We start from the raw sequence: 25,396 nt of genomic DNA, 5'->3' as shown, positions 1-25,396 counted from the left end.
TTAAAGTTGTTTTTCACGTATAAAAATGTGTTAAGCTGCTGAAAAGTCATCCATTATCAGTTTGCTCATTTCTTTCTGTGGTAGGTAGGTTTTTACCTGTGTTAAGTATGTTCTTGTCTGGACTCCTATGTTGATTTCAATCTTCGTTGTTACAGTGGTGCCCCACAAGACGAAATTAATTCGTTCCGCAATTTTTGTCGTCTAGCGAATTTTTCGTCTTGCGAAGCACAAAATCCCATAGGAATGCATTGAAAATCAATTAATGCGTTCCTATGGTCAAAAAAAGTCCAAACAAAGCCAAATTTGGTACAACAACAGTTTATTAACTGCTCTTTAAAGTCACACATACTGTAAAGAGCAGTTCAAAAATTGAAGGGAAAATAAATTAACTTTATAAACATGACAGAAAAACATTTAAAAATCAACAAAGTGTACAGTACATTTTCTAAGACTCTGGGGGACCACTCGAAGAAGGCTCCTCTTCCACTCTTTGCTTCTTGGTCAAGAACCTGTCCATAGTCTGCTGCTTTATCCGCCTTTTCAGCAGCTCCCTGAAAGACGACATGACCCTCGTATCATAAAAGTTCCCAGCGTCATGTGCCACGTGCTTCTCATGGTGGTGTAGATCTGCAAAAGTCTGCACCTCCTTCCACTTCTGGCAAATGTCCCTCAGTCTTTCGGAGGACAGCCGTTCCTCAGTTGCTTCCTCCTCTTCCAGTGAGGCCTGCTCCTGCGCAGCCTCTGCCTGCAGAACGTAGCCCTCCGTCGTCACAACCTCCAGGAACTCCGCTGCAAAGTCTTCAGCCGCAGGAACATCAGAACTGGCAGCCTCTCCATGCCTGACCACACTGTGGATGCCAGATCTTGTCTTGAACCGGTCAAACCAACCTCTGTTAGCCTTGAAGACTTCTGGCTCGCCTGAGGTTCCTGGCTGTTCCCGGATGAGGTCAGCGTGCAAGGCCTTGGCCTTCTCACAAATGACGGCCTCAGACACTGTGTCCCCTGCACGCTGCTTCTCTTCTATCCAGATGAGCAGCAACTTCTCGACCTCCTCCAGGACAGCTGGGCGGTTCTTCACGATCCTGGTGACTCCCTTGGCTGCATCAGTCGCCAGGATCTTCTCCCTCATCTTCAGGATGGTCCCGATGGTCGATGGGTTCCTGCCGTACTCCCTGGCGATGTCCGTCACACGCATTCCACCGTCGTGCTTCCAGATGATCTCCTTCTTCATTTCCAGCGTCATCTTCTCCTTCTTCCTCTCGCCGGCCACCGCAGCAGCAGTCTTCTTTGGTCCCATGGCAGCACAGCTCCTACCTTCGTAAACTCAGAAACAGAAAAAAAAATCAGTGATGTGCTTCAAACCCAAAAAATACAAAAGCAGCCAGCCACCCACCACACAGAAATTAAAACCCAGAACCAAGGCCTTGAATCCCAAGCACCCCAACCCCAAATCCAAAATCCAAAAACCCCCAAAAAAGTTTTAAAAGTTTAGCTTACCAAATGGATGAAAGAGAAGTTCTGGAAAAGCTTCAACAATCAACCACCAACGTCCTCAGAAACCTCAAATGGCTGCAAAATAAGTTTAGGAAAAGCTTCAAAAATCACCAATGTCTTCAAAAACCTCAACTGCTCCCACAGACACGCACCAACCCACCCACAACACAGAAATTGCAAACCCCTCCCCAACTGCTCCCCCAGCCCCTCCCCAACTGCTGCAAACCCCTCCCCAACTGCTTCCCCACCCAGACAAAAAAAAATTTCAAAAAATAACAACATGGCCAGCACTCAGAAATTCAAACTCAGAAAATTTTTCAAAAAAAATCAACCTGGCCCAGTGGTCACAGAAAATCATAAAAATTCCCAAAAAAGGCCCACAAGCCCCAAGATTATCGCAAACCCCTTCCCAACACCAAGTCCTTGAATCCCAAACACCCCAACCCAAAATCCAAAACCCCCCAAAAAAGTTTTAAAAGTTTAACTTACCAAATGGATGAAAGAGAAGTTCTGGAAAAGTTCTGGAAAAGTTTTGGAAAATCTTCAAAAGTGAGCAAAGTCTGAGAAAAGGCTACCAAACCACGTGCTAACAGTTGCTCCTCGAAGTCAAGTCGCAACTGCAGCTGCTCAAGCTAAGCACCCTTGGTTTTAACGGTTTTTACACAAAGGAAACAAAGTCGCGAGACGTTTTCGTTTTGCGAAGCAAGCCCATAGGGGAATTCGTCTTGCGAGGCAAATCGCGGGCGAAAAAACCTTTCGTCTAGCGAGTTTTTTGTCTTGCGAGGCATTCGTCTTGCGGGGCACTACTGTATATAGTAATTCTTTAACTATTCTTGAAAAAGGCTTTTCTACAAACTTACTAAGTTAATAATGTCTTTATTGGGCTAGAGCCTGAACATTTTTTTCAAGAACATGTCCATTTGAGATTACTGATTTGCTATTCTGAACCAGTGGCATACAAGCATTTTAGTATTGCAGATCTCTCCGAAAGTACTAGATTCCAAATAGTCTTTTTGGAGAAGTCTTGTACAAATACCTGATTAGAAGCTTGTGCAGATTTTAGATGTGGCATAGTCCACAACCCAGAACTGATGGTTATATGGGTTTGTGAGGGATCACGTACAGTGGTGCCCCGCAAGACGAACGCCTCGCAAGACGGAAAACCCGCTAGACGAAAGGGTTTTCCGTTTTGGAGGCGCTTCGCTAAACGAATTTCTCTATGGGGTTGCTTCGCAAGACGAAAAAATCTTGCGAGTTCCTGCGGGTTTTTTTCGCTCCCCCCCCCCTTTTCCTAAGCCACTAAGGCGCTTATCAGCTGTTCCGCTGATAAGCCGCTTAACAGCTGATCGCTAAAAGCCGCTAGACTGCTAATAGCGCTAATCCGCTAAGCTGTCAATGGGCTTGCTTCGCAAGACGAAAAAACCGCTAGACGAAGAGAATCGCAGAACGGATTCTTTTCATCTTCCGAGGCACCACTGTACTGTACTTTGTTGTTTTCTCTTCACCTGCCATTATGTGAGAATGCAACAAAAGTCACAGTTTGACTAACAGTGTAATCCAATGGTACTGCTATGTCAATGCCACTGATGTCAATGTAGTAGTAGCTTAATGCAGTTGGGGATCCCTTACACTCCTAGCAGCAAAGTCAACAGCAAAATTATGCCACTCTAAAGAAGAACATAACAACACTGACGGACTCCCCCACAGCATCCTTGGCAACACTGCTTACACCCACAAATCACAGCATCATGTGTTAATGATGCCTGCACACTGCACAGTAGCCAGCATTGGAAGAAACCAACCCACTTACTGTGGTGGCAGACACGCATCTCTGCTGCCACCCTGCCTCACACACCAATCTGGCAGTCACAAAGACACACTAGTGCCCTTAGTAGTTCACACTACCACACTGCAGCCAGCATAGTCCAGCAGTTGTCACCAGTACCTATGCACTCCTGAAGTTTGTGACCTCTTATATCACAAGCATGGGCAGCCTACAAATAGTCACACTTTCATCAGGCAAGGGCATAGGGGAACACAGGAAATGTTGCCTGGGCTTTTGGCCCTTTACTTGAAGGGTGCCATTCTGGCTTTATTTAGTGGGCCAGGCCTTCCAATTTCATAGGTGTATTTTTGGTTGTTCTTATTTTTTTAATGTAAGTTGCCTTGGGTCACTCTATGAAGTTTTAAAAAAAGAATAGTAAGTATGGATGCTGCAAGTTGCGACACCCAAGCATATCTTTAACTCATTTGGAAGACACTATTTGATGTATTCACTCAACTTCTACACCTGCCCTGAAGTTTGACAATCCTAGGATGGTTACATACAAATGACTATAAAATCATTGCGTACAAGATATAAACAGTCAGTTGCAAGTTAACAAAAACATTAATATATAGCAAGCAATCACAACATAATCTCTGAATCTTAACTCACCCAAACCCAAATCTTTGGGTTTCCCAGGAGAGGAATTCAAGGCCCAGTAGGCTATGATAAAGGGAATGATACCAAGAGGGAGCAGCCAGCCAGTGGACGAACAAGCAAGCACGGTAGCCACAACAAACTCCTGGGGAGCAACCTTATGAGCTCCCTGGTAGGCCAGTAGGAAAGATAATAAAAATGGGAAATAAGGGATAGCAGTTCAACTCCTAGCCTAGGGATTTATTTAACTCACCACAAGGCAAAACACACATTTTGGCTGCCTAGCTAAGCAGCCAGTAGTCTTGGAAGCAAAAAAAGGTAGAGATAACATGCCACACTTCACACTCAGTAGAGCAGCTCCCTAAATCAAACATCAACTGGAGAAAAACCTAGGATGGAACCTTTGTCATCCAACAGCCCTGGCAGATATAAACTAGGACTAGGGAGGATTTATTTAAAGCTTTTGCTCTGAAGGCCAACTTGTTTTGCATACATGAGGTCCCAGGTTTGATCCCGTACACAGACTCCCTGTGAAGGAGGCTGGGAGGAGCCTGTCAACACAGGCACACCTGAGCTTGTCAGGGTTTCACACTGTCTGTGTTGGGTGCCTTTGGTAGCCAAGCCAGAAATTGTGGCTTCTGCGTTCCTGCCTCTTCTGGCTCAGCTGTTGTGTGGCCAAGGAAGCCCCCATTCCTACAAAAAAGAGTGATGGGAAGCCTGCCAATCTACGCAATGCACAGCTGAGGTGTTCCAGAACGGAAAAGGCAAGTCCTACATGGGTAAGAGGTTACAGGTATATTGACCACACAGCTGTTAACTAGCACCACTTTTCCTTCTGTTGTGGGATCTCACTATTAAAGCTGTTGAAATTATCAACAAATGTGGGGGTGATTTCTTTGCTTGCCCTTATAGGAACAGGTGAGACAAAGTTGCATTGAGCAATATCAGTGCTAAAGTGAGTTTTTAAAGCAAGATGAGTAGAGTTGCCAACCACCTATTCTAGCAGGGCTCCTGACAGCGGAATAGCACCTGCATCCATCACTGTATCCCCATGCTAAGTTTGGTTGCACATAATTTGTCTGTCAAACAAAATTGAACTTATAGCAGCCCTGCTAGATGAAAAGATGGCAACCCCACATAAGAACAGCTGGATGTGCAAATGTTTGCTGCTGGTTGTTCTGCAAGATTTGCTTATGGTCTGTTCTGTATGGGAGTGGGCAGGATACAGAACGATAATCCGCAGTTGCATAATAGTACCTTTGCCTAAGTGCTCATTATAGGTAGATAAGCTAGCTATTGAGAGAGACAACCATCATTTAGTTGCTCTCTTTCCTGCTGGGGTGCCCCTGATTAGTTTTATTTTTATTATTTTTTATAGAAAAGGGTTATAAGAGCCTTCCACAACCCAGTGCCCTCCAGATGTTGCTGGACTGCAACTCTCACTATCCCTGGCCTGAGCATTGCCCATAGTGTCTGGATCTGATAGGAGTTTTTAGTATAGTTTAATATTGCATAGTGTTCCTGCAGAAGGGTTGATATTTGAAATGTGCTGGGCTCAAAACACTATTTAAAATAATTTATTACACTACTCTATATTCAGAGTATATATTTGGAGTATACAAAAATAGAATAAAATACTTAATACAAAAGCAGTTTTAAAATATAAAAATCAACATGAATTTTAAAATGGCAGAAATAAAATAGACCAATTTGGCAAGGCTTGGGAGAAAAGTAAAGTTTCCCACGGATGTTGAGAACATAACAGTGTTGATTGAGGATTGCTTCCCTTCTAAGAATACTAGAGAACTGGTGACACAATACAGTGGTACCTCGGGTTAAATACTTAATTCATTCCAGAGGTCCGATCTTAACTAGAAACTGTTCTTAACCTGAAGCACCACTTTAGCTAATAGGGCCTCCTGCTGCTGCTGCGCCGCCAGAGCCCGATTTCTGTTCTCATCCTGAAGCAAAGTTCTTAACCTGAAGCACTATTTCTGGGTTAGTGGAGTGTGTAACCTGAAGCGTATGTAACCTGAGGTACCACTGTACTAAAAGCATGTGCTGAAGTCACAGCATGGTTTACCACAAGGCTATGTGGCACCATCAACAGGTCTTCATCCACAGATCTAAGTGACTGGTGGAATGGAGGGGAAGAAACATCTTCCCAGCTACTGTTTATCAGGCTCTCTGCTTTCTTCCTGCGTTTGGTTCCCCTGATAGCTCCATTAGAAGAGTCAGCTATTAGGGAAAGATAATGTCAGTCATACAGTATTCACCCTTTGCAAGGAGTTGTGGTGGAACTTGTTATTGTGCAGGTCATGTGCCAGAGCACAGATTCTGGAAAGGAAAAAAGGAATCATGAATGTTTAGTTAGCAGTAGTTAGAGCAGAGTGCCTTCTGTGGTAAGCGCCTGCTTACTTGCATTGGGAATAGTTTATAGAGCTCCTCCTCTCTGCACAGCAAATCCTTACCCCGCAGCTCCTAAGTATAATACAGTGGTACCTTGGTTATCAAACTTAATCTGTTCTGGGAGTCCGTTTGACTCCCGAAACTATTCAAAAAACAAGGCACGGCTTCCGATTGGCTGCAAGAGCTTCCTGCACTCAAGTGGGAAACATGTCAGACGTTTGGCTTCTGAAAAACATTCACACACCGGAACACTTACTTCCGGGTTTGCGGCATTTGGGAGCCTATTTGTTTGACAACTAAACCTTTTGGGAACCAAGGTCATTATCTCCAGTCATTATTATAGGGTTTTGAGCTGGTGGTCATGGACCAGAACCAGGCACTCTAGATTCATTTCAGTCAGGGTTTAGGCCCAGTTTTGGCACAGAAACTGTTTTGTTCACCTTGTATGACGACCTCTGTCAAAAGAAAGACAGGGAAAATACTTTCCTGTTAATTCTCCTCGACCTCTCAGTGGCTTTTGCTACAATCAACCATGGTATACGTGTGGAGTATGGGGTGGGGTGGCACCACTTTGCAGTGGTTGCGGTCCTACTTTGGTGATGTTTGGGGTGTGCTCTGCGGCCCCATGGAGCCTTCAGTGTGGGGTTCCACAGGGTTGATTTTCTCCCTCTATGATGTTTAATGTCTACATGAAACTGCTGAGTGGGTTCACCCAGAGTTTTGGAGTACACTGTCGGCAGTATGCTGATGAAACACAGCTCTATTTCTCCTTTCCATCTGCATGTGTGGCATTGGATGTGCTGGATTGTTGGCTTGCCTCAAGAATGGATGGGATGAGAGCCAAAGAACTGAAGCTCAATTCTGATATGACTGAGGCACTGTTAGTGGGCGATTACTTAGACCGGATGGGTGAGAGGTTGCCTGCTCCTGATGGGGTTGCATTCCCTCTGAAGGAGCAGGTAAGTAGCTTGGGGGTAGTCCTGGAGTCTTTGCTGTTGCTTGAGGCTCAGGTGGCCTCAATGGCATGGAGTGCCTTCATCAGCTTTGGCTAGTGGCCCAGCTGCTCCCCTATCTGGACAGAGATAGCTTAACTTCTGTTGTCTATGCTCTGGTAACATTTAGGTAAAATAAAAACTGTTCAGTTTTATTTGGATAATGCAGATGCATATTGTTTTGATGTAAACTGCTTAGAGACTTTTATTACATTAAACGGCAGAAAAAGTCAATTAATAAATAATAAAATATTATTGAAACTTGTGTTTACTTTTGCGATTATATATATTCTGTGAGCGGTGAAGTCAGCAGTATGCACTTTCTGAACTTCAGTGTTAATGTCATAAATAAGTTGTGACATCTGTATTGTGTTATCTGCTGGCAAATGCAAGAAGAACTAGCATAAGTCCTGTTAAATTAATACCGTAAGTATCACGAGAACTGTTGAGATATGTGAGCTTGTATGCAAGTGTTCTAGTGGCTTACCATGGTCTTGGAACACTAGATGTTGGAACACTAGATGTATAGCAAGCCAATTCACATTTTCCTACATTATTCCTGTATCACTTGTGCTATTATGTATCCCTGTCAATGAACTACTTATATTAGATTCTAGAATAAAGAGCTCTCATATCACGTCAGATAGATGATTTTTTAAAAGTCAGTGGAACAATTTCCTCATTGACTTGTTTGCGATGGACCCCTCTGGGGGATTCTCCAGCATTGTTCTAGAGTGCATGTTTAGTTCACACAATGTGTCGGCTTGGTCTCTTTGGCCTCACAGTTGCCTCATATGAACTGAGTTTATAAACTAGGATACACCTATCTCTTTCCTGCAGCTGTACATTGCAGGGGAAGAGCAACAGGGTTGGGCAAACCTCCTTTTGCTACTTCTCCTTGACAAACCCTTCCAAGAAGCCCCTGGGTTCCCAAGGATGCTATTAGAAAACCACCAATATTCCTCAGTTTCAGGCCAGGTCTTTCTCATCTCTTTGCCAGGGGGATAGATGCAAGGCCAAAAAAAAGCAATATTTTTTTTTTTGCAACCTGAATTATGATCCCTGCTGATAAAATTTGATAAGACTTAAGTGAAACCATTTGAACATTTTTTTATCACATGATGTTTAATTTTGTTCTGTTACCTAGTTGGACAGTCATGGGAACAAACTTTGAAAATGTAATTCCACAATGACTATTGGTATAGAATTTAAATAGGACATGAGCAACCTGATCTTCCAAGCACATGCATTGACAAGCATTACAGGTCAAGCCAATATAAGCCGCAATAAAAAATCCCCATGAAAAGAAACAGGATCCTGTGAATTTATTACTTTTTATATATATTGTAAACCACCCTGTCATTCTTGGATGAAGGGCAGTATAGAAATTGAATTCACAACAACAACAACATTTTTAAAAAACATGGACTTCAAATAGATATGATTATGCTAAATAGTTACATTCTGTTTTGGAACAGCTGTGCGTTAGGAGGCAACTTTGCATGAGGAGAGGCTTGTTCTATGGCCTCAGAGCTGGGTGCAAGAGAGGATGGCAACTGCACAGAGCTGGCAACGCCCCTCTATTTGCGATATCTGGAGAAAGCTCTGCGGTTGGATCATTTTTTACGTCAGACTTCCGCTATCTTCAACAGGAATGTATCCAGGTACTAAAAGTTTTAGCTTACTTCGATTTGGGAACACGTAGAAAAGAGGCAGCTTATTGTTTTCATCTTAAGTGTGTCGGATGCTATGAACCCTGGCTTGAATTCTGACTTTATTTTATGAAAAGGAGCTTTCCAGGTGTTTTTTAAAAAAATATATGCAACCAAATTTATAATTAGTTTTCACATATGAGTGGTTTATGTAAAATTTCTGAAAATTTTGAAGCCATGGAAGCAAAAGGTTTCCTTTTGGGAGGAAAAGGAAATATTATGCAAAACTGAAACATGCTTAACTTCCTTATAAAACCTGAACTTCCTACAGTACTTTAAGAGCATGAAACATATCATGTTTAATTTAGTTAGAATTTTAAATTGTACTCTTTTTTCATATGTGAAATTATAAATGGCTTAATCTTGTTCATAATATAATTACAAATATATCCAGTGTTGGTGATGGAGCAAAATGAGCATTTGCTGAGGTGGAGTGTGGTTGTTTATTTGTACATCACTTGTCCTTTTCGCTGTGATAACTATTATTTTAAACTTTATTGTAGTGATGAAAGTGACGATGGATTGGATGACAATCCTCTGCTTCCTCAGCCTGGGGGTCCCTTGATACAAGTTAAAGAAGAACCTACAAGCTCCTTGCTTGGGGAGTCATCCGGAGCAGGAAGTTCTGGAATGTTAAACACACATTCGCTCAATGGAGTATTGCAATCTGGTAAATGTGCTTTACAATTAATTTTAGTTTGCATTGGGTGAGTAAACTGGCCTTTGACAGTAGACATGTGTTTGGGACAAGGACCAATATGCTTGCCAAATGCAGAATTTAAACTATCCACTTTCAAATGGATGAAAGCTAGCAGCCTTTGTTATCTCTGCATATGTATTTTTTGTACTTAGGGCAGGGATAAATGCTTTCTCCAGCTAAATCTGTTGACTCATGTGAATAATACCATTTTTTATCTTACTGTGTCGTTTAAACAGAGCCAAAAGCAGAAAAAGGGAATCTATACAACTTTTCCAAATTGAAGAAAAGCAGAAAGTGGCTAAAGGTGGGAATTTTATTATTCTGAAATCCAAATGTGTTTACATTGATACTTCTGTTGCATTATTTTATGATGTAGTTACAGAAATCAGAAAGCTTTCTAAAAACAGTGAAGCTGTCAAAGCATCTCACCATCTGTTAAAACTTCTTGGCTTCATGGAATCGAGAGGAATTAATTTTGTTAATCCTACATTACAATCCCTGATATGTTTGCAGTTGCTTGCTTAGTATTGTAGCATTATTTACCTGGTCAGTTGCCCTAGAGTGATGAGAAAGGCATTAAAAGAATCTCTGAATGAGTTGGGCAGGGTGGAGATAGGGAATCCTGACATGGGAGTTTCAAAATCTTGGCGCGCATTGAGAATGTATACTATTTTTTTTTATTACTATAATAAAAGTTTCTTAGGATTGCAAGCAGGTGAGGTAGTGGGAAGATATGTTAGGAAATATTAAAGGGCTTAGGATGGTCTGTAGAAGGTGTTACTCGTTTTTTTCATAACCTAGCAGTCATAAACAGGCAGGCATTTTAAAGGAATTATTGTACACTAATCTGGTCATCTTGCTCGCTCTTACTGACCTAAAATCCTCTCGATTTTGGCAGAGCATTCTCCTGAGTGATGACTCCAGTGACAGTGAGTCAGCAACTGATGAGGATGGGGAAGAAGGGGATGAATTTACTCTATCTAGGGAAGAACTTCACAATATGCTGCGACTGCACAAGTACAAGAAACTGCATCGAAGTAAATACAGCAAGGATAAAGAGGTAAAATTCTAGAGCGTAATTTGTCTTTTGCCAACAATTTTGGAGAGGAGCTTTGCTAACCTGTGCCCTTCAGTACAAAAACCAGGCTTTTTTGTTTTTAGAGCAGTGAAAACATTGCTGGCTTGCAAAGATGCATGGGGTCATTATTTTGCTCATCCCAGCTTCTTAGTGTGACATACAAAAGAACACAGCTTTCTTTTTCATACTGTGAATTTTCTAGCTCAGCTGTGTTCCTTAAAGCGTTTCTTAAGTAAAATACATATTTATAACAATTGAAGTCTACTTCAGTTACAGCAGTACCAGTATTACAGCGCAGGTTTGCTCTCCACGTACGATCCTTACTATGAACAACAGCGCCATCTCATAGGACCCAAGAAAAAGAAGTTCAAAGAGGAAAAAAAATTAAAAGGTAGGCATTGTATTGATATACTTTCTAAAGATTTTATAAGGGTAGACTTCCTTTCCTACTGGGCTTCTAAACTTTTGTTTTTTTCTTTCACTCATCCTCCCCCAGTGTACAGTGGTGCCTCGCAAGACGAAATTAATTTGTTCCGCAAGTTTTTTCTTCTTGCGAGTTTTTCGTCTTGCGAAGCACGGTTTCCCATAGGAATGCATTGAAAATCAATTAATGCGTTCCTAGGGAGACCGCCTTCAGACCAGGTCTTCAGACCAGCCTTCTGAAGGCTGGCGGTGGGAAGAAAAGCCCTTCTCCCGCCGCCAGCCTTCAGAAGAGTTCCTGCAGGGCTGCCTAGGCTGCGGATAGCAGCCTGCTGTCCGGCGCGAGGGGCGCTCTGAAGCAGAGCGCCCCTCGCGCGGGGCAGACATTCACAGCTTGGGGAGCCCTGCAGGACTTCCCCGCAGGGCTCTCCAAGCTGCGGATAGCAGGCTGCTGCCCCGCACGAGGGGCGCTCTGCTTCAGAGCGCCCCTCGCGCGGGGCAGACATTCACAGCTTGGGGAGCCCTGCAGGACTTCCCCGCAGGGCTCTCCAAGCTGTGGATAGCAGGCTGCTGCCCCGCACGAGGGGCACTCTGCTTCAGAGCGCCCCTCGCGCGGGGCAGACATTCGCAGCTTGGGGAGCCCTGCAGGACTTCCCCGCAGGACTCTCCAAGCTGCGGATAGGGGCAGCAGGCTGCTATCTGCAGCTTGGAGAGCCCTGCGGGGAACTCTTCTGAAGGCTGGCGGGGGAGAAGGGCTTTTCTTCCCACCGCCAGCCTTCAGAACAGCCTTCTGAATGTTGGCGGTGGGGAGGAAAACCTTCCTCCAACCGCAAGTCTTCAAGACAGGTCCGGGAACAGAGGAGAAGCGCTGCCGCCTTCCCCTCTGTTCCCGGACCTGTCCTGAAGGCTTGCGGTGGGAGGAGGGCTTTCCTCCCCACCGCCAACATTCAGAATGCTGTTCTGAATGTTGGCGGTGGGGAGGAAAAACCCTCCTCCCACCGCAAGCCCCGGGGACAGTGGGGAAGCGCAGCGCGCCTTCTCCTCTGTTCCCGGACCTCCCACCGCAAGCCTTCAGGACAGGTCCAGGAACAGAGGAGAAGGCACGCTGCGCTTCCCCACTGTCCCCGGAGATTTCCCTATGGGCTTTCGTCTTGCGAAGCAAGCCCATAGGGAAATTCGTCTTGCGAAGCCGCTAAAAATCGGAAAACCCTTTCGTCTTGCGGGTTTTTCGTTTAGCGAGGCATTCGTCTTGCGGGGCACCACTGTACTATACTATACTTATTTCACAGACTTGCATTCATGTTCAGGTATATGTAACATCTTGATGCATCTTTGCCAAATCTTTGTCACAGCTCAATTTGACTTCTTCATTGTGTTTATCTTCTTTAATGTTTGTGAACAGAATTTCATTTGAGAGAGGAAAAGTTATTTTGTTCTCACAAGATATTTCTGTATAAAAATGAAGTGAGGATTGTTCAGCCTCAGTAATTAAGCCTTCACGTGATTTAACTGCAGAGAAGAATTAGCAGATGTTATACATAGGATCAAGAGTAGGTTTCAAAGCAGTCCTCTTGCTATCTGTTATTGGAAGAAATAGAGCAAAAAATCATGAATGAATAATAGTGGCCTCAGTTTGTTGAGGGGTAGACTAATCATGTGACCTTCTGTTCTCATGAAGCTAAGTTGAAAAAGGTGAAAAAAAAGAAGAGACGGGATGAAGAACTCTCGTCTGAGGAGTCTCCACGGCGCCATCACCACCAGACCAAAGTTTTTGCCAAGTTCTCTCATGATACCCCTCCACCAGGGTCCAAGAAAAAGCATTTATCCGTTGAACAGTTGAATGCTCGCCGGCGCAAAGTATGGCTGAGCATTGCTAAAAAGGAGCTGCCAAAGGTGAGCTTTGTCAGTAAAAAAGAGTGAAATAAATACGTTTGGCTGGCAGAGAGTCAGCAAATGCAGGAATGCAGAATAAGGTAAGGTAGAAGGCCAGGCTAATTTTTTATTGTTGGTCAATTGCAGGGTTGGCAATATTGGCTTATAGCAGTCTGCTTTTAGGGTGTATTTACTTTTTACAATTACTTTTCTGGTTTTGATTTAAATAAGCAACCTTTTGCTTGCCTAGAAAGAAGCAGTAAACCAATATGGCAAAAAGAGTGAAAGGGAGGGGGAGCGCATGTAAAATTGAATATCTTTGATGTGATATAACTATGAGTTGATGTAGAGAAGAAATAATTGTCCATGTTGTGGACTGGTTTATGGGAATGGGTTAGAACCTCAGAAATAATGAGCTTACAAGGCTGGTGTCACAAGGTAATTGGGTGGAAGAGGTGAACGCCCATGGTCTATGTTCCCAAAAAACCTGGATTGGTGGGAGCTCTCAGCAGCCAGCCAGTCGCCGAGGTCAGCGTCGATTTGGGCTTCTGACAGCAACTGGTTCCATTGCCCAGCCTACTGAGATTTCAGTGTAAGCGTTTGTTAATTAGCTGGATAAGTTAGTGTTTGTTGTTTTCTTACCTTCTGAGCTATTTTAATCGTGTGTAATTATTTGGAGTTTTTCTCTCTTGTAGAGTTTTGTTTTAGTAAAGTCTGTGTATAATTTTATGAAATTTGGTCCGGTCTGAGTTCCTAAACCCTTTAATTTTGACCACGCTTTTTGGAGTAAGGGTCATCCACCACCGATGTAGTTAAAAGAAAGAGAGTAACAAGTGTAGAGTGAAACTTAGTCATTTTACTATAGGAGGAAAAATTGTTTTCAGGAATTAAAGGCAAACGACATACTTCCTTGGTGATATTGATCATAGCTTTTCGGGGGGGGATGTTTATTTGTGTTTTATTTAGCTGTAGTATGCCCCATAGATTGATCATTTTTTATAATAGTCAGCTGTCTATACAACTCACACTTCGATATTGTAATTCAGATATATTTGGAAACAGTAAAATTACTTTTTAAGAATGTGACCAAGCAATGATTTCTTTAACTCTTTCTCTTTTTTTAGGCATACAAACAAAAAGTTTCTGCCCGAAACCTGTTTTTAAGCAACAGTCGAAAGGTAAGATGCATCATACATCATTTTAATACAAGATGGAATTTTACTTTATGTGAAACCTTTCAATCTATATTATTCTGTTTTTGTATTAAAGGAGTTTATATGCCATCATTCAAATTACCAGGGGCTTACAATACTAAATCAGAAATACAACCCAAATCATTAGAAACATAAAACCCTTAAAGACCAAAAGAAGCAGATAAAGCAATTGAAGTAAAGATGTTGGAAAAATTAAAAGGGGGTTGTCTGGCCCCAAAATGCCATCAACATAGGCACTAGGAAATCCTCCTGGAGAGCATTCCACAGTTTTGTGCCATTACTAAAAGAACAAAAAACAAAACCCTTTCCCCCGTAACCACCTGTTGCACCTCAGATCACAGGGGAACCCAGAAAAAGACATCTTGATTGTGTGGAGACAGGCAATATTTCTGATATACTGGTTCCAAGCTGTGAAAAGTTTTATAGGTCAAAGCTAGCACTTTGCATTTGGCCTGTAAGCTAACCTGGTGCCAGTGAAGTTGATGAAGCACAGGCATAATATGACTCTTAATGCTCAGTCTCAGTTTGCTATCTTGTAGCGGTATTTTGAATTAGCTGCCATTTCCAAGCAGCCTTCAAATTCCATCTTTCCTACTTTTCCCTTGGTAGCTGGCTCACCAGTGTATGAGAGAGGTGCGTCGAGCAGCTATCCAAGCCCAAAAGAACTGCAAGGAGACTCTACCGAGGGCACGCCGCCTTACGAAGGAGATGCTTCTTTACTGGAAGAAATACGAGAAAGTGGAGAAAGAACACCGCAAAAGAGCCGAGAAGGAGGCACTGGAGCAGCGCAAACTGGATGAAGAGATGAGAGAGGTGAGACTATATCACAGATAGAGGGAAATTTAGGCGGCAGAACCGAGATATAAGCTGCAGTCATTGCAGTGCTCTGTATGTCAAGAGAAGCAAACACACTGCACTCTAATTTTTATTTCTTTTTATGATTGTGATCTAACTTTTTTTTTAAATTCCCAGCTAAAAAAAAATGCCATGCTCCTCACGCTGTTACTTTTAGATTACCTGTGGCTGTCCAGGTGTTCTTGATCTCCAACTCAGCCAAAAGCAACTGGTGGGCCAACCTTTCCTCACCCTTGACCTCGGGGAAATACTTTTAATGTTTCTGGATACATTGGTGCAGGTCTGAGTGCTACTTTTTAAGTGCATCTGATAAGCCAGGTGTCCTTTGGCCTGCATAGCACAATTTTCTGTGCTAGGGTGCTGGGTTCCTTTAGTTGAGAAATAAGATCTCTTTACATGCCCTGAACAGTAATCTTTTACTGTGTCAATATGCAAGCCGCTAAAGAAAGGCCTGGCTGTGTTTCTTTTCAGCTGAAAATGTCTTTTGTTTTTGTTGCCGTCTAAGCTCTATTTTCTGTTTTAATTTTGTATAATCCAGCCAAGGTCTACTGTACCTTATAAACATACAGTGCCTTTTCATAAGATTTTATCTCAAGGTTAGCAAGAAAGAACAAATGTTTTTGCAGTGATAGGGTGATTCTCATCACTTTGATATTAAAATGGTACAAGGATATAATTAAGTCTTCAATATGATTACAGTCATCAAAATTACGTGTATTGTTTTAATTTCTTTGAGGTTACTATGGTATACATCCTGCCAAAGTGAGCACTTTTGTGATTTCTTGTGTCCTTCTGTAACTTATTTTAGGCTAAACGGCAGCAGAGAAAACTTAACTTCCTGATTACGCAGACTGAGCTGTATGCCCACTTCATGAGCCGCAAACGTGATATAGGACATGATGGAATCCAGGAGGAGATCTTGAGGAAACTTGAAGACAGTTCTATCCAGAGGCAGATTGATATTGGTGGAGGAGTCGTAGTCAACATTACCCAGGAGGATTATGGTAAGGAGGTGAACTGAACATGATTTAGGTGAATCATGCAAGTCATTGCTGTATTGCAGGCTTTTGGATATGTGTGTGTTTGACCTATCTATGAAGGCTTGAGATTAATCCATGTGGACTTTTTTCTTTTTCCAAATTTGGTGGTATTTTCAGATAGTAACTACTACAAGGCTCAGGCCCTGAAGAATGCCGAAGATGCCTATCGGATTCATCAGGCCCAGGTAAGTACTCGGAAAGAACAACGGAGTAAAGTGTTCTGGAGTGCCAGGGACAGGAACGGGACACTTAAGCTTGCCTTATATATTACTAGGTTTAGTCTGTGCACCATAAATCTGTTAATTTGGAATTCTGTGTCTATAGAAACTATGAGAAAGCTGGCTTCTGCTGATTTTAAAGCATGAGCAAGTGAAAGGGAAATATTACTACAATGAGTTTGTTAACCCTGATTCTACTCATGTAGAAACTACTGAGGTTTGTCCACTGGTAATGGTGTTCCACTAAGTTTTCATGGGTTATAACCTTTCCCCACCACACTTCTTGTTTAGACACGGTCATTTGATGAAGATGCTAAGGAGAGTCGGGCAGCAGCCCTTCGGGCTGCCAACAGATCTGGCAGTGGCTTCGGAGAAAGTTACAGCCTTGCCAACCCATCTATCCGGGCAGGAGAGGACATTCCACAGCCTACCATTTTCAATGGTAAACTGAAAGGTTACCAGCTGAAAGGCATGAACTGGCTGGCCAACCTTTATGAGCAGGTATGCGATTGTTACTTGCAGCTATTTCTTTGAGCCGAGTTCCTTCTTGGTATAGCTCCAAGGAAAGGGATGCATTGCCAGTAGATGAACTGGGCTCATAGTCTTGTAATTAAAAAATCCTTTATAAGGACAGCTCAAGATATGGTATCAGGGATAACCTCACAGATTATCAGATTTTATGGAACTTGCAAGTGGCATCTGATGTTTGAGGGAGGATAGCGGGCTCCAGTAATTTACTGATTTTCTAGCTGTCTCTTGGGCATTTTAGTCTGTCTTGCTCAGACTAGACTTGTAAAGTGGCTGTAACTCTTGCAGGGCATCAATGGAATCCTGGCAGACGAAATGGGGTTGGGTAAAACAGTGCAGAGTATTGCCTTGTTAGCACATCTGGCTGAGGTAGGTGGATTCTTTGACTTTTACAACCCCCACACTTAATATGTGGTTTAAATGGACCTTAGCTTACACATTTCTGCATTGACATTTATTTTCAGTCCATACATCACCCAAATTGACCTGCTTTGCTATTCTTAAGTGCCTTTCCAGGACTTATATAGCTGCACGTTTTCTGTGTTCCTTGTATTAGTCAACCCCCTCCTGATCTACAGCCCCACTGCTCCATTATCTTAACTGAGCTTTGTATATATTTTTCGACATAATTTCCTCATAGCCTATATATTTTCTTTATACACAATATTTCATTTTAATGTTGTTTCGGATATTGCTTCATTCAGTTAAGTTCTCTTTCCTCTTCCAGAGAGAGAACATCTGGGGACCCTTTTTAATTATTTCACCGGCTTCCACCCTAAACAACTGGCATCAGGAGTTTGCCAGATTTGTTCCTAGGTTTAAGGTAACAAGCATTCTTGAAATGATTCCACAGTTAACTTCCTGTTCTATTATATGCTTAGACTGAAAATTGATAGGGTGTAATAAGCATGTTGGTTCATTCTCTCCCCTCTTCTCACTGGGCTTTTTAGCTGTAATTTCCTAATTGTTTTCTAAATTTCTGGTGAATAACATTTTTGGGGTCTTAGTACACTGAGAGGATTGCCCCATCACCCCAGTGCCCACAAGTCCTCCTAGATGTTTTATCTTGTTTTTAATATTCTGTTGGGAGCCGCCCAGATAGTTGGGGTATAAATAAATTATTATTATTATTATTATTATTATTATTATTATTATTATTATTATTATTTGAAGCTGTTTCACACTGCATGTAAAGTGTGGAGGGAAGAGAACATGTCCCTAAGCAAGATGCAGACAACAACCAGAGGAGTGCAACTCCTTGGTATGTGTACAATGTCTGTTTGGGGACTGTATGTCTTTACTTCACACTTTACATATTTATCACAAAAAACCACAATTTTCATGCGGTTGTTGCATAAAGTGGAAAGCGCCCTAGAGAAACTATACTGTGCATACTGTTGGTTTGCAAGCCCCCTCCATAGAGGCTGGCCCCTCTCACTGTCCTCGGAGCTTGCTTACCGGTAACCTCCTCTGGCTGATATCCAGACAGACCAGGGAGATTTTGATAGGTGACATTTTCCCAAGCGTGGGTAAAATGCACAACCCCTCCCTCCTGCTTCTGCAGGGGAAAGAAAATAAGTCAGAAATCTATTTACGTGATGTTTATTTCTGACATTACAGCACTAGAGAAAAACACGTCCTTTCAGTTCAGTTCTTCTAGCGCGTCTGACAAACTTCCTGAACGTGCACACACAGAAGGTTTCAAGTTACACTCTTCACAAAGACTTATCCAGACTGTGAACGTCCTGGGAAATTCTTCTTTCCCACAGATAGGCGCATCATGTGATGTCAACAGTCTGGCTGTCTGCAGCGGTGATGTTTCCATATACAGTGGTGCCTCGCAAGACGAAAAGAATCCGTTCTGCGATTCTCTTCGTCTAGCGGTTTTTTCGTCTTGCGAAGCAAGCCCATTGACAGCTTAGCGGAGTAGCGCTATTAGCGGCTTTTAGCGGCTTAGCGGATAAGCAGATAAGCGGCTTAGAAAAAGGGGGGGAAAGGAAAAAAAACCCGCAGGAACTCGCAAGACATTTTAGTCTTGCGAAGCAAGCCCATAGGAAATTCGTTTTGCGAAGCACCTCCAAAACGGAAAACTCTTTCATCTAGTGAGTTTTCCGTCTTGCGAGGCATTCGTCTTGCGGGGCACCACTGTACTGACACATACATACTCATAATTTGTTTATGCTGTTCCTAGCTTTATCAGCAGATGGCAGCGTAGCATTAAATGTATTACATTTGAAAGAGAAATTGATGCTGCAATCAACTTTCTATTCTTGTTCAGCAATTTCTTACAAATAGGATCTGTGCTTTTAGAAATATTGTTGCATTTTTCTTTTACACTATGAATTGCACTCTGATTTCAGCCTGCCTTCATGAAAAATAATGCTTGATTGGATTTTTTTTTGGGGGGGGGTGTTTTGCATAGGGCAGAAATATGAAATAGTTCCACTTCTCTTCAGATTTGTTAAAAAGCACTTTCTTGACATTTGTTTATGTGTCCATCCTAGGTGCTACCTTACTGGGGAAATCCCCATGACCGAAAAGTGATCAGGAAATTCTGGAGTCAGGTACGTCTTAACTTATTTTAAAAGCCTTTCTGGTTCTTGTTCATTTACAATAGCCTTTGAAGATATATTCCCAAAGGACAAATGATAAACATATCCATTATGCTGTTCCCATTTTCAGTTTTAGTTTAATATTCATCTTCCCTATGATACCTACCTCTGTGTTTCTTCTAAATCACATATTGTACAACCTTCCTAGTGTAGTGGTTAAGAGCAGTGGATTCGTAATCTGGTGAACCGGGTTCGCGTCTCCACTCCTCCACATGCATCTGCTGGGTGACCTTGGGCTAGTCACACTTCTCTGAAGTCTCTCAGCCCCACTCACCTCACAGAGTGTTTGTTGTGGGGGAGGAAGGGAAAGGAGAATGTTAGCCGCTTTGAGACTCCTTAGGGTAGTGATAAAGCGGGATATCAAATCCAAATTCTTCTTCTACTTAAGTCCCAGTTTTCACTAGTCCACATTATATATCCTTTATTTCTCTTGCCCAGTTGCAGCATCTATGCTTACTCTCCCTTTCATTGTGTGCTTCTGTTCTGAACTTCTGGGAGTCCCCCTTCCTTGCTCCAACATTTGAACTCTTCTTATGAAAGAATCTGTTCGCCCTGATTCTTAGAACAATGGAGGTGGAAGTCTGACTATAGCAAGCAGATTGCTTCCAGAGTGGTAGAACCACATGTCGTGGTGTAAATCATTATGATACAGGACCTTCCAATTAGGAAATTGGAGGTATACTTTAAAGGGAGAGTACCAACAATCTTCTTAATGTGGTATGTGGACCCCCTCCACTAACTCAGGCATTGAATATGGAAAAAGATGGGGAATGTAATGTGTGAGTTCCTGAATACAGATATTTTACCTTAGTATCACTGACGAGTCAACTCAGTTTATATAACTAAAATATGTTTTCATAATTGCAGAAGACTTTGTATACTCAGGATGCTCCTTTCCATGTCGTGATCACCAGTTATCAGCTTGTAGTCCAAGATGTGAAGTATTTTCAACGGGTTAAGTGGCAGTACATGGTGCTAGATGAGGCACAGGCACTGAAGAGTAGCTCTAGGTAAGAAAAAAAAAATCTGAGTCTTTTTGGGCAGTGATAGAATAGGAAACACGGCTGTAACAGATTTATGCTATCTTAAAATGCTTAATATTGTAGTTCTTTTCTTACAAATTTTTCCATCTCTGATCAAGCTGCCATGACCTAGTTAAGATATACACTGCTGTGATAGCTTAGAAGGTTATTTTAAAAAAACCCAAACACAATCAAGCAGTATATAAATTTTGATACATAAATCAAGGTGCCCATACTTTATCATCCCAAAGGAATCTGGGCAGTTTGTGACTGGAAAATTCACTTTTTCAGCTGGATGCAAGAATGTTTTCCCAAAATCTTTCTTAACAAGTTATTGAGTTGCAATTGATTGGTAGCACCCACCTCCTTGAAATTCTTGGGGTTGTGTTAACCTACTTGAATGGAAGGCTGTCCCTTTCCTGTGAAAAACCTGGCAGCGTCCCAAGGCAATCGTCTACATCAGGAATCCATGGTACCTGCAGGACCTTGGAGAGCTCTCAGAGTCTTGCTGAAGCAGCCATAGAAGACGCTGTCCCTGCAAGCACTGGATCCAAGACTATATACTTTGACTGAACCTGTAATGCAATAAGCCCGGCTCCCCAGAGGAGATGTTTCCCTTTGAGTCCTCTGTAGCACATTGTACAATCCCTGGGTATTATTATTATATTTATTTCATTAATTCAGTTCATATCCCAACCTGCCTTCCAAAGGAGCTCAGGTTGGGAAACACATAGCTAACAAAAAACATATCTAAAGATGGTTAAAAACATTATCTCAGCCAACGATTTCAATGTTGCCAGGGACATTATCTATTTGCCATTAAATGCCTGGGTAAGCAGGATTTTTTAAAATTCCTTCTGAAAGTAATGAGGGAGACAGACCTACCTCCCCAGGGGAAGCATTCCATAAATGGGGAACCACCACTGAGAAAGCCCTATCCTGTGTTAGCTCCAACCGAGTTGTGGCCTCACCTGCCACTCAATAGAGTCTGGGATGGTTGTATTGGGGAAGGCAATCTGTTAGGTACTTGGGTCCCAAGCCACAAAGGGATTTGTATGCTAGTACTAACACTTCAAATTGTGCCTGGTAGTTCACTGGCAGCCAGTGCAGTGCTTTCAGAAGCAGCAATGCTTGATCCCATAGGCTGCCTCGCCAGCCAGCCATCAGCCACGTTCTTCTCTAGCTGCAGCCTCTGCACCATCTTCAATGGCAGCACCACTGCAGACTGCGGGTCACGACTGAAGCTAGTGGCCAGATGTATTTATGGCTCAGTAATGTTTGACATCATTTGTTTATATCACAACATATGGTTTACCTTATGCTGCATCTCTAGAAATACTTCAGGAAAGAAATGGAATGTAGGGACTTAACATGATAAGAAAATTGTATGTAGTCTTTTCTCTTTCCTAGAAGATATCTTATACAGTAATGTTCTTTCTTGCCACTTTTTATCATAGCTAAATTCTATTAATTAAAATAACATTGGTATTTCAGCGTTCGTTGGAAAATTCTGCTTCAGTTCCAGTGCCGAAATAGACTGTTGCTGACTGGGACACCCATCCAAAACACCATGGCTGAGGTATGCATGACTCCCTCCAGTTCACACTATTCTAGATTAATTTATAAACAAAGATATTCTGATCAGTATCTAAACATGGAATTTGATTGCTTCGGGAGGAAACTCCACACAGGCTGAAGTTTCATTTGTTGCTTGGACTGTAACAGCTCTATTATTTTCTGTTTAAAAGCTAGCTTCTCCTTTTTGGCAGTGGAACTTTTCTAGTAGAAGTCCACATATGTTTGCCCATATCATTCCCATGTTTCTGGACACTGTACCATAACAATAACCATGGATCAAATGAATGGATCACATATCAAGTGTTAAAGATGCATAATAGACCAGTTAATAGGTTTTTCAAAGAATAAACGAATGATTCTGTGTTTTCACAATTTCTTATGGACTTTGAGCATCTGCATAAGCTGACTGACTAGGATAATGAAGTTGCTTAAATTTTGATTGGTGCTGCACAGATATTGATAGTTTAACTGTTCAGCAGAAACCCCTTGGATAGCTGTGTAAATGGCCCCTGCTTCACCTTGTGGTACACTCCCTGGTCACAGATGAAATTTTTTATCCTTACAGTTCTAATAGATGCAAAATCTTAGTTGTTACACTGCTGGGTTAGTTGCACATGGCCTGCTCTCTCCCTTTCTTATTCTTCAGGGTCCCAGAAGGGGGCACCCACTATGAATGAGGCAGCAAGGGATACTATTACTGAAGTGCAAATAGGCACCCAGTCACCCTTCATACATCTACTGAAAATTTACTATGAAGGGTGGGAGAATTGGCAGAAGAGCTTAATTCTGCATTTGAATCACAGGGCACTTTCTTTATGCATCTGGAAGATTGTTATTCTGTGTCTTGCTTCTTTATTTACAGCACCATGTTCTCGTCTCCTAGCAGAGAAGCTTGCTAGTGACCCAGACATGTGTGTCTCACCTTTCATAGAAAACAGAATTATTTTCGTGGAATCTGCATAGTTGCACTCTTGCTGACCTTTCTTTTTGGAGTTCCCTCTGTGCCCATAGCTTTATCCTAGTGGTTGGGTTTGGAACTAGAAAAGGGAAAGACCTGTTTCACCCTACTATCAGATGTGGAGCTGGGCTTCTCTGTCATAGTTATTGAAAGGCTTCCTTTTAAGTGGCGACAGGGTTACTGGCAAGACTCTATAGTTTACTTACTTGGTGGGCTAACTTCTAGTACTTACTTTTGCTCTTACGTTGCAGCTCTGGGCTTTGCTTCATTTCATTATGCCAACACTGTTTGACTCGCACGAGGAATTCAATGAATGGTTTTCTAAAGATATCGAAAGCCATGCGGAGAACAAATCAGCCATTGATGAGAGTGAGTATTGTGCAGGAATCTGTCTTTTCTGCATGAGAATTCTGCAGCTTGAGCAGAACTGCCCGCAGTGACCAAAATGAATTGTTAACTGTTCCTTAATTGCTTTTTAACTCTACTTTCAGATAGACTTAATAATATGTGCTGCTAAGGATTGTTCTTGTGGAAGCTGAGATAAGACTACAGATGAGTTTTTGGAAAGAGCAGCAGTAGCAGTTTTTCACATAGGGAAGGAGAATACTGCAGGTTCTGAGATTTGGGATAGTGAAATACTTCATAGGTCAACATATAGATAAACTTGACTATTCAATCCTACAGGATCTAGTGATGGACACCAAATTGGATACCTTTCAAAGGGGATTAGACACATTTATGGAAGATAAGGTTCTTTGCAACTACTAATTATGACTTCATGTTATTTTCAAAACTTAAATTGTCAGTGCTTATTAGTAGTTTCCAGACATAGACTGCATCACTTCAGTTTTATGAGCTGGTCACTGCTGGCACAACTGTTAAATTTGGCTAAATGACAACTAAAATAGTAGAACCTAGTTTTGTCATGAATTCTATTCAATATCAATCCAGAGCAGAATTCTAATGTACAGTCGTACCCTGGATCCCAAACGCCCTGGAACTCGGACATTTTGGCTCCCGAATCCCGCATACCTGGAAGTGATTGCTCCAGTTTGCGAATGTTCTTTTGGAACCCGAACGTCCGACGGGGCTTCCACAGCTCCTGATGCAGCCAATCAGAAGCCGCAATTTGGTTTTCAAACATTTTGGAAGTCAAACGGACTTCTTGAATGGATTCTGTTTGACTTCCAAGGTACAACTGTATAGTTAGCAGACTGAAAACTTAAACACATTGCAGGATTCGCCAAAAATAGACCAGAGGCAATTAATAAAGCCAGTGTGGTGTAGTGGTTAAGAGTGGTAGACTCGTAATCTGGTGAACTGGGTTCACATCTCCGCTCCTCCACATGCAGCTGCTGGGTGACCTTAGGCCAGTCACACTTCTTTGAAGTCTCTCAGCATCACTCACCTCACAGAGTGTTTGTTGTGGGGGAGGAGGGGAAAGGAGAATGTTAGCTGCTTTGAGACTCCTTTGGGTAGTGATAAAGTGGGATATCAAATCCAAACTCTTCTTCTAATATTTCATCCAGCAGAGCTTTACTGCTACTGAAGGCAAATGAGCATAATGGTCACAAATCCAATACATTCAGGATTGGCACTGTCCATATGAAGTCCACTTGCAGTAGACTTAACTGAAACTTATAATAACTTATAATAAGACTAAATCTTAACATTAAGCATGCTTTGTACAGAGCAGCACACCAGAAGGAAAGAGATAGAAAAGAGAGAGACCCAGACTCCTCCTAGCCTATTATCATAGCATGACCTTGACAAAAAAAGATAACACAACCAGTTTAAGCCAGCTGTACTCAACTTCTCTGAAGGAATAGCCTAAACAACATGAACCTTTTGCTTGTTTATTTCACACAGAGAAGCTTCCAGAACCCTCTTGAATGAATTAGAATAGGAAAGATCTCTACACATCAGATCCACACTTTCTTTACTAAGAAATGCAAACTGACAAGTTTTTAATCATAGGTTGTTGTTTCTTTCTCATCAAATTTCAGATCAGCTTTCTCGCTTGCACATGATCCTGAAGCCCTTCATGTTGAGGAGAATCAAAAAAGATGTGGAAAACGAGCTGTCAGATAAGGTGCCAAACAGAATTAAATTCTGTTTCCGCTCACGTTGTTAACTTCTCTCAAAACTTGTACATTCATATAAAATATGACCCTAAAAATCCTTAAAGCTTACAAAGCAAAGTCAGTTAATGAGCAGATGCTGCGTTGTCAGCTTGTGTATCCAAACCTTTTTGTCAGTTATCAGAATGCGC

General features: G+C 42.1%; 2 protein-coding genes across 4 annotated transcripts in view; one reads left to right on the top strand and one right to left on the bottom strand.

Moving 5' to 3' along the window:
• INO80 (INO80 complex ATPase subunit) overlaps positions 1–25,396 on the top strand; it is a 57,504-nt gene that overhangs the window by 3,006 nt on the left and 29,102 nt on the right. For 2 of the 3 annotated variants that reach the window (XM_081858405.1, XM_081858404.1), the window contains exons 2-19: positions 8,796–8,981; positions 9,533–9,699; positions 9,966–10,033; positions 10,628–10,789; positions 11,078–11,198; positions 12,906–13,120; positions 14,224–14,277; positions 14,923–15,126; positions 15,977–16,172; positions 16,326–16,393; positions 16,718–16,927; positions 17,243–17,323; positions 17,682–17,777; positions 19,459–19,518; positions 20,434–20,576; positions 22,083–22,167; positions 23,376–23,493; positions 25,131–25,216. In XM_081858405.1, coding sequence (XP_081714531.1) covers positions 8,839–8,981; positions 9,533–9,699; positions 9,966–10,033; positions 10,628–10,789; positions 11,078–11,198; positions 12,906–13,120; positions 14,224–14,277; positions 14,923–15,126; positions 15,977–16,172; positions 16,326–16,393; positions 16,718–16,927; positions 17,243–17,323; positions 17,682–17,777; positions 19,459–19,518; positions 20,434–20,576; positions 22,083–22,167; positions 23,376–23,493; positions 25,131–25,216 — 2,277 coding nt within the window. In that variant the 5' untranslated portion in view covers positions 8,796–8,838. The remainder of the gene's footprint in view (positions 1–8,795; positions 8,982–9,532; positions 9,700–9,965; positions 10,034–10,627; positions 10,790–11,077; positions 11,199–12,905; positions 13,121–14,223; positions 14,278–14,922; positions 15,127–15,976; positions 16,173–16,325; positions 16,394–16,717; positions 16,928–17,242; positions 17,324–17,681; positions 17,778–19,458; positions 19,519–20,433; positions 20,577–22,082; positions 22,168–23,375; positions 23,494–25,130; positions 25,217–25,396) is intronic. The other variant, XM_081858406.1, reaches the window with a different exon arrangement.
• Positions 160–1,527, bottom strand: LOC309352635 (putative CENPB DNA-binding domain-containing protein 1). Its single transcript, XM_081881251.1, has 2 exons — positions 815–1,527; positions 160–739 (listed from the first exon to the last, which is right to left on the bottom strand). Exons 1-2 carry the CDS (start codon positions 1,295–1,297, stop codon positions 446–448), a joined length of 777 nt encoding a protein of 258 aa, XP_081737377.1. The 5' UTR covers positions 1,298–1,527; the 3' UTR covers positions 160–445.

The sequence above is a fragment of the Podarcis erhardii genome (genome assembly GCF_964252035.2).
Source record: "Podarcis erhardii genome assembly, chromosome: 1".
NCBI lineage: Eukaryota > Metazoa > Chordata > Lepidosauria > Squamata > Lacertidae > Podarcis > Podarcis erhardii.
This window is presented reverse-complemented; position numbering and strand designations above follow the sequence as displayed.

Coding starts and splice junctions, on each gene's coding strand:
- LOC309352635 (XM_081881251.1), bottom strand. CDS start 1,297: ATGGGACCAAAGAAGACTGCTGCTGCGGTGGCCGGCGAGAGGAAGAAG. Junction 740..814: donor GAGAGGCTGCCAGTTCTGAT/GTTCCTGCGGCT, acceptor CTGCAGGCAGAG/GCTGCGCAGGAGCAGGCCTC.